Source organism: Pleurodeles waltl, chromosome 9, assembly GCF_031143425.1.
Source record: "Pleurodeles waltl isolate 20211129_DDA chromosome 9, aPleWal1.hap1.20221129, whole genome shotgun sequence".
Lineage (NCBI taxonomy): Eukaryota > Metazoa > Chordata > Amphibia > Caudata > Salamandridae > Pleurodeles > Pleurodeles waltl.
Window position 1 is genome coordinate 1,189,185,716 of NC_090448.1, and position 8,496 is coordinate 1,189,194,211.

At 59.8% G+C, this 8,496-nt stretch overlaps 1 protein-coding gene across 1 annotated transcript; it reads left to right on the forward strand.

Moving 5' to 3' along the window:
- Positions 1 to 1,831: 1,831 nt before the first annotated feature.
- SSTR1 (somatostatin receptor 1) lies at positions 1,832 to 7,963 on the forward strand. The gene has a single exon (XM_069209148.1). It carries the CDS (start codon positions 2,541 to 2,543, stop codon positions 3,639 to 3,641), a length of 1,101 nt encoding a protein of 366 aa, XP_069065249.1. The 5' UTR covers positions 1,832 to 2,540; the 3' UTR covers positions 3,642 to 7,963.
- Positions 7,964 to 8,496: the final 533 nt, after the last annotated feature.

Here is an 8,496-nt window from a genome sequence, read left to right on the forward strand (position 1 = left end):
GAGGTGGAGAGACCCCGGAGCCTGGGAGAAAGGGGAGAGACCCCGGGAGCCTGGGAGGAGAGAGGTGGAGAGACCCCGGAGCCTGGGAGAAAGGGGAGAGACCCCGGGAGCCTGGGAGGAGAGAGGTGGAGAGACCCCGGAGCCTGGGAGAGAGGTGGAGAGACCCCTGGAGCCTGGAAGAGAGGCGGAGAGACCCCGAAGCCTGGGAGAGAGGTGGCGAGACCCCTGGAGCCTGAGCGAGGAGGAGGAGAGACCCCTGGAGCCTGGGAGAGAGGCGGAGAGACCCCGGAGCCTGGGAGAGAGGTGGAGAGACCCCTGGAGCCTGGGAGAGAGAGACCCCGGAGCCTGGGAGAAAGGTGGCGAGACCCCTGGACCTGAGCGAGGAGGTGGAGAGACCCCTGGAGCCTGGGAGAGAGGCGGAGAGACCCCGGAGCCTGGGAGAGAGGTGGAGAGACCCCTGGAGCCTGGGAGAGAGGCGGAGAGACCCCTGGAGCCTGGGAGAGAGGCGGAGAGACCCCGGAGCCTGGGAGAGAGGTGGAGAGACCCCTGGAGCCTGGGAGAGAGCCGGAGAGACCCCTAGCCTGGGAGAGAGGTGGAGAGACCCCTGGAGCCTGGGACCGCAGGCGAGAGGAAGGGGAGAGGCCCCTCATCAGGGGAGCAGGTGAGAGACAGGGGAGAGAGACCGCTCCTCGCCGCATCCCCGAGACCAGGGGCGGGACAAGAGAGAGAGGAGGATGACTGACTCCCCTGGGCGAGACCGCAGCATCTGATCCCGGACACCAAAGGGAGGACGCTGGAGACATTCCTGCAGCTCTCAACACCCGCCAGAGCCCAAGAGAGAAGTTCACTTGCTTGTAACCACCTGCCCGGAGCTGCCCGGAGCTGCCTGGACCCACCTGCCCGGAGCTGCCTGGACCCACCTGCCCGGAGCTGCCCAGAGCTGCCTGGACCCACCTGCCCAGAGGTGCCTGGACCCACCTGCCCAGAGGTGCCTGGAGCTGCCTGGACCCACCTGCCCAGAGGTGCCTGGAGCTGCCTGGACCCACCTGCCCGGAGCTGCCTGGACCCACCTGCCCGGAGCTGCCTGGACCCACCTGCCTGGAGCTGCCTGGACCCACCTGAAGCTCTCTGTCCGCAGCCACCTGTAACCACCCGAAGCTGTCTGTCCGCAGCCACCAGCCTGTAACCACCTGAAGCTCTCTGTCCGCAGCCACCTGTAACCACCCGAAGCTGTCTGTCCGCAGCCACCTGTAACCACCCGAAGCTGTCTGTCCGCAGCCACCTGTAACCACCTGAAGCTGTCTGTCCGCAGCCACCTGTAACCACCTGAAACTGTCTGTCCGCAGCCACCTGTAACCACCTGAAGCTGTCTGTCCGGAGCCACCTGTAACCACCTGAAGCTGTCTGCTCGCAGCCACCTGTAACCACCTGAAGCTGTCTGTCCGCAGCCACCTGTAACCACCTGAAGCTGTCTGTCCGCAGCCACCTGTAACCACCTGAAGCTGTCTGCTCGCAGCCACCTGTAACCACCTGAAACTGTCTGTCCGCAGCCACCTGTAACCACCTGAAGCTGTCTGTCCGGAGCCACCTGTAACCACCTGAAGCTGTCTGCTCGCAGCCACCTGTAACCACCTGAAGCTGTCTGTCCGCAGCCACCTGTAACCACCCGAAGCTGTCTGTCCGCAGCCACCTGTAACCACCTGAAGCTGTCTGCTCGCAGCCACCTGTAACCACCTGAAGCTGTCTGTCCGCAGCCACCAGCCTGTAACCACCTGAAGCTGTCTGCTCGCAGCCACCTGTAACCACCTGAAGCTCTCTGTCCGCAGCCACCTGTAACCACCTGAAGCTCTCTGTCCGCAGCCACCTGCCTGTAACCACCTGAAGCTCTCTGTCCGCAGCCACCTGTAACCACCCGAAGTTGTCTGTCCGCAGCCACCAGCCTGTAACCACCTGAAGCTCTCTGTCCGCAGCCACCTGTAACCACCCGAAGCTGTCTGTCCGGAGCCACCTGTAACCACCTGAAGCTCTCTGTCCGCAGCCACCTGTAACCACCTGAAGCTGTCTGTCCGGAGCCACCTGTAACCACCTGAAGCTGTCTGTCCGGAGCCACCTGTAACCACCTGAAGCTCTCTTTCCGCAGCCACCTGTAACCACCTGAAGCTGTCTGTCCACAGCCACCAGCCTGTAACCAGCAGTATGTAGTTGCCGAGTGTTGTCCATTCGGAGCTCCGTCTGTAACCACCTATATGTAGAGGCTAGAAGCTGTGTATCTCTGTATTTCTCTCAGATACCTGCCGGTATGCACCTGCTGTTATCCACCTGAAGCTGTCCACCCAGTTTCCACATAAAGCTGCTTCCCACAGCCACTTGCCTCTATCCACCTTTGGATACTTGTCTGTGGTTGCCGGCTGTGGCCACCTGCCTGTGACTCTTGGTGAGAGTGAATCACTCATGAGTGCTCACCCACTCTGGATTTGGTTGATGTAATGCATTCCCAGTGATTTCCTGAACTTCTCACACTTAGAACAAGCCATCTAGAGATGCTCCCCAACAAGACCACCACCCCGCCCCGGCTGATGGACCCGGCATGGGGCAATGCCTCACAGAATGGCACGCTGAGTGACTCCCCAGGGGGTGCCATACTCATCTCCTTCATCTACTCTGTGGTGTGTCTGGTTGGCCTCTGCGGCAACTCCATGGTTATCTATGTGATTCTGCGATATGCCAAGATGAAGACGGCCACCAACATCTACATCCTCAACTTAGCCATAGCCGATGAGCTGCTCATGCTCAGCGTTCCGTTCCTGGTCACCTCCACCTTACTGCACCACTGGCCCTTCGGAGCACTGCTGTGCCGGCTGGTGCTGAGCGTGGACGCTATCAACATGTTCACCAGCGTCTACTGCCTGACGGTGCTCAGCGTTGACCGCTATATCGCCGTGGTTCACCCCATCAAGGCCGCACGATACCGCAGGCCCACTGTAGCCAAGGTCATCAACACCGGTGTCTGGCTGCTGTCCCTCATCATCATCATGCCCATTGTTGTCTTCTCCAGCACGGCAGTCAACAGTGATGGCACGGTGGCCTGCAACATGCTGATGCCTGAGCCATCGCATAGGTGGCTGGTGGTCTTTGTGGTCTACACCTTCTTGATGGGCTTCCTCTTCCCAGTCATAGCCATCTGCATGTGCTACGTCCTCATAATCTTCAAGATCAGGGTGGTGGCGCTCAAGGCAGGGTGGGAGCAGCGGAAGAGGTCGGAGCGCAAGATTACGCTCATGGTCATGACTGTGGTCATGGTCTTCGTGGTCTGCTGGATGCCGTTCTACGTGGTCCAGTTGGTGAACATCTTTGTGGAGCTGGAGGATGCTACCCTAAGCCAACTATCAGTCATTTTAGGCTACGCCAACAGCTGCGCCAACCCCATCCTCTATGGGTTCCTGTCGGACAACTTCAAGCGATCCTTCCAGCGGATCTTGTGCCTCGGCTGGATGGAGAATGCCATGGAGGAGCCCATTGACTACTATGCCACTGCCCTGAAGAGCAGGGCCTACAGCGTGGAGGACTTCCAGCCGGACACGCTGGAGTCAGAGAGTGCGTACCGCAATGGCACCTGCACCTCAAGAGTCACCACCCTCTGATGCCAGAGGACAAAGGAAGAGCTGCAAGGACCCCCTCCTCAGCCGGTGTCTTGGGCATGCTAAAGGAGATAGAGCTCTTCAATGAGGATTCACTTTCTTGATGAACAATGTACCTTTTAATGAGGCTGCAACTCCTGGTTGAAAAGATGCCTAATGGGAGAAGATTGGTCTCCTCAACGAGGATCTTCTTTGATGAGGATAAGCACTAAATATGAGGCTTGGCCTCTTCGATGAGGCTGGACCTCCTCAATAAGGATGATCTTCTTCGATGAGAATGGTCCTCTTTGAACTCTATGGTTCTCTTTGCAAAGGATCGACCTCCTGGACAAGGACTGTGCACTTTGATGAGAACGAACCATGTAGAAGGCAGAGCGATCTTCTAAATGATGACAAACGTCATTGATGAGGATGGACCTCTAGGATGCAGACTGATCTCCTCAATGAGGATCTTCTTTGATGAGGATGGAACTCCAAGATGCAGACTGATCTCCTCAATGAGGAACTTCTTTGATGAGGATAAGCCTCAAAGATGAGGCTGGACCTCTTCTATGAGCATGGACCTCTTCCATGAGTTTGGAACTCCTCAATGAGAATGGGCTTCTTCGATGAGATTGGGGCTCCTCAATGAGGTTGGACCTCTTCGATGAGGTTGGAACTCCTGAATGAGGTTGGGCCTCTTCGATAAGGTTGGACCTCCTGAATGAGGTTGGGCCTCTTCGATGAGGTTGGATCTCCTCATTGAGGTTGGGCCTCTTCGATGAGGGCCTTCCTCTTTCATACAGGTGGCCTTCACCGACATCTGACATCAGGTATCTGCGCGTTCTTCTTCCCTGTTTCTTGTTGTTCATCTTGCCTCAGTTGTACTTGTTTCCCATTCGGAGTGGGGGTGGCTATACCTGGAGGCACAGTATTACTATGCTCACCAAAGAGTTATTGTAGACGTGCTAAGGGCACCTGCTCCCCTCTAAAGAGACCCCCCCTTCAGCAATTGCTGTGAGCCCCTGAGGGAGGTCCCCACCCAGCTATCCCTGCGCACCCTCCAGAGTGGTGTGAACCAAGCTATCCCTGTGCACCCCCAGGGACTCCCCAGGCATCACTGGGCCCCCACTGCACTGTGGTTTATCTTAGAAGCTCTCCAGCCGCTCACTGTGTGCCCAGCCCTCCCCTTCCCCAGAGAGGTCCTCTCCCCAGCTCACCCTCTGTGCCTTCCAAAGAGGACCTCAGACTCTCCGAGTGCCTTCTCCAGACACCAACACCAATCTATGCCACCTACATAAGAAGTCCTCCTCTGTGACAGCAGTGCCCACTCCAAGAAGCACCCAAGGGAGCTGCACCAGTGCCTTCCCCAGAAAGGACCCCATCCCCTGGTCCCCATGCCAAGCTGCAAGCGAACGGGCCCCATCCCAGCTGCCCCTTTGCCCTCCACAGAGAGATCCCGCCTAGATACTCGTGTGCGTCAAGCAGAGCTGGTCTGGTGCCAGCAATGGAGGGTGAGGGGAGCTGCACCCTGCCCAGCTATCCTGCCCCTCCTGTCCAGAATATCTCCCAGCTCGTCTGGTGCCAGGCTGCAGAAGTAGATGGTCTCTAGTCAAGCCTACAGAAGGAGGAGAGTTTGTGCCATGCCTTTATGTGCCAAAGTACCCGTGTGCCATGCTGCAGAAAGAGCGGGCGCGCCCAAGCTACTCACGCACCAGGCTGCTGGGGTCTGTGCTCCGAGCTTTCCATGTGCCAGGCTGCAAGATGAGAGGGCACATCCCTAGCTGTCACTATGCCAGGCTGCAAGAGGAGAGGGCACCCTCCCGGCTATCCCTGTGCCAGGCTGCAAGAGGAGAGAGAGCACACCCCTGGCTGTCCCTGTGCCAGGCTGCAAGAGGAGGGGGCACCCCCCGGCTATCCCTGTGCCAGGCTGAAAGAGGAGAGAACACACCCCCTGGTTCTCCATGGGCCAGGCTGCAAAAGGAGAGGGAAAAGCTGCCCTTATGCCCGACTATAGGTTTGTCAGGGTGCAGTAACAGAGGGCACATGCAAACCTCCCCTTTGTCAGGCTGCAGGACAGGTCACTCTCAGCTGCCCCTGTGCCATGCTGCAGGTGTATATGAGTCTAGAGCAGGCTGAACATGTGTCATACTGCCACCGTGCAGTGTTTTGGGAGAGCTGCCCCTCCGGTGCCCCTGCCACGGGCTGTTGCTGGGCCTCGGTGTCCTCGTGTCCGATTGCCACTGCCCCAGGGTTAATGGGAAAGCGCCCGACCATCCCTGTGAATGCACCAGGGTGTCTTAGTGCCAGGCTAAGAGTGTCCATATCCAAGGGTGTGCCAGGTTGTCTCAGTGCCAGGCTGAGGGTGCCCCATTGCCCCGGTGTCCATGCGCTATGGTTTCCCAGTTCTGAGGGTGTCAGGGTGAGGGCCTCCCGTATACATGTTGTGTCAGTGCCAGGCTGAAGATGTCCCAGTGCCAAAGTGTTCCTGTGCCAGGCTAAGGGTGTCCCATTGCTAGATTATCCCTGTGCAGGGGTGGGAGTGTCCCTGCGCCAGGTTGTTTCAGTGCCAAGCCGAGGGTGCCCCGATGCCAGGGTATCCTTGCACCAGGTTGTCTCTGTGCCAGGCCGAGGATGTCCCAGTGTGAGGGTGTCTCTGTGCTATAGTTACCCATTGCCTAGGTGGATCTGTGCCAAGGTGACCCTGTGCAAGACTGAGGGTGTCACTGCAATATGGTGTGCTACTGCCAGGTTGAGGTTGTGCCAGTGCCAGAGTGTCCCTGTGCAAGGCTTAGGTTATGCCAGGCTGATGGTGTCCCAGTGCCAGGCTGAGGGTGTCTCATTGCTAAAGTGTCCCTGTGCAAAGCTGAGGGTATCCCAGTGCCAGGCTGAACGTGGGCCAGACTGAGGCTGTCCCGTGCCCAGGGTGTCCCTGTGCAGGGCTGAGGGTGTGCCAGGGTGAGGGTGTCCCAGTGCCAGGCTGAGGGTGTCTCATTGCTAAAGTGTCCCTGTGCAAAGCTGAGGGTATCCCAGTGCCAGAGTATCCCAGTGCCAGGCTGAACGTGGGCCAGACTGAGGCTGTCCCGTGCCCAGGGTGTCCCTGTGCAGGGCTGAGGGTGTGCCAGGGTGAGGGTGTCCCAGTGCCAGGCTGAGGGAGTGCCAGGGTGAGGGTGTCCCAGTGTCATGTTGAGGGAGTGTCAGAGTGAGGGTGTCCCTGCGCAAGGCTGAGGGTGTGCTAGGGTGAGTGTGTCCCAGTGCCAAGCTGAGGGTGTGCCATGGTCAGGCTGAGGGAGTGCCAGGGTGAGGGTGTCCCAGTGCCAGGCACAGTGTGTCCCAGGGCCAGGCTGAGGGAGTGCCAGGGTGAGGGTGTGCCAGGTCAGGCTGAGGGAGTGCCAGGGTGAGGGTGTCCCAATGCCAGGCAGAGGGTGTCCCAGAGCCAGGGTGTCCCAGGGTGAGGGTGTGCCAGGCTGAGAGTGTCCCAGTGTCAGACAGAGGGTGTCCCAGTGCCAGACAGTCCCTGCGCAAGGCTGAGGGTGTGCCAGGGTGAGGGTGTCCTAGTGCCAGGCTGAGGGTGTCCTGTGTCACACTGAGAGGTGCCAGGGTGAGGGTGTCCCAGTGCCAGGCTGAGGGTGTGCTAGGATGAGGGTGTCCCAGTGCCAGGCTGAGGGAGTGCTAGGGTGAGTGTGTTCCAGTGCCAGGGTGAGGGTGTCCCAGTGCCAGGATGAGGGTGTCCTGTGCCCAATGTGTCCCTGTGCAGAGCTAAGGGTGTGCCATGCTGAGGGTTTCCCAGTGATAGGCAGAGTGTGTCCAAGTGCCAAGGTTGTCCCAGTGCAAGGCTCAGGGAGTGCCATACTGAGGGTGTCCCAGTGCCAGGCAGAGGGTGTCCCAGTGCCAGACAGTCCCTGCGCAAGGCTGAGGGTGTGCCAGGGTGAGGGTGTCCCAGTGCCAGGCTGAGGGTGTGCTAGGGTGAGGGTGTCCCAGTGCCAGGCTGAGGGAGTGCTAGGGTGAGTGTGTCCCAGTGCCAGGAGGAGGGTGTCCTGTGCCCAAGGTGTCCCTGTGCAGGGCTAAGGGTGTGCCATGCTGAGGGTTTCCCAGTGCTAAGCAGAGTGTGTCCAAGTGCCAAGGTTGTCCCAGTGCAAGGCTCAGGGAGTGCCAGACTGAGGGTGTCCCAGTGCCAGGCAGAGGGTGTCCCAGTGCCAGGGTGTCCCACTGACAGGCTGAGGGGGTGCCAGGCAGAGGGTGTCCCAGTGCCAGGCTGAAGGTGTCCCTGCGCTCCGCTTTGCTGTTGCTGAGATGCCCCTTTGCCAGGCTCTGTACCCCACCGCCGCCTCTGTCGCATCTTGAGCAGAGCCGTTCACCCCCTCTCCCACCCTTCACCCCCCTACCCCTCTCCCTCTGCCCCCCTTCACCCCTCTTCACCCCCCTTCCCCTCTCCCTCTGCCACCCTTCACCCCCTTCCCCTCTCCCTCTGCCACCCTTCACCCCCTCTCCCTCACCCACCCTTCAACCCCCTTCCCTTCTCCCTCTCCCACCGTCACCCACTCTCCCTCTGCCGCCCTTCACCCCCTCTCCCACCCTTCACCCCCCTTCCCCTCTCCCTCTGCCACCCTTCACCCCCCTTCCCCTCTCCCTCTGCCACCCTTCACCCTTTCCCCTCTCCCTCTGCCACCCTTCACCCCCTCTCCCTCACCCACCCTTCAACCCCCTTCCCTTCTCCCTCTCCCACCGTCATCCACTCTCCCTCTGCCGCCCTTCACCCCTCTCCCACCCTTCACCCCCTTCCCCTCTCCCTCTGCCACCCTTCTCCCCCTCTCCCTCTGCCGCCCTTCACCCCGCCCCCCTCTCCCACCCGTCACCCCCCCTTCTCCTCTCCCACGCA

Excerpts from the sequence above, each read along its gene's own strand:
- SSTR1 (XM_069209148.1), top strand. The coding sequence starts at position 2,541 with ATGCTCCCCAACAAGACCACCACCCCGCCCCGGCTGATGGACCCGGCA.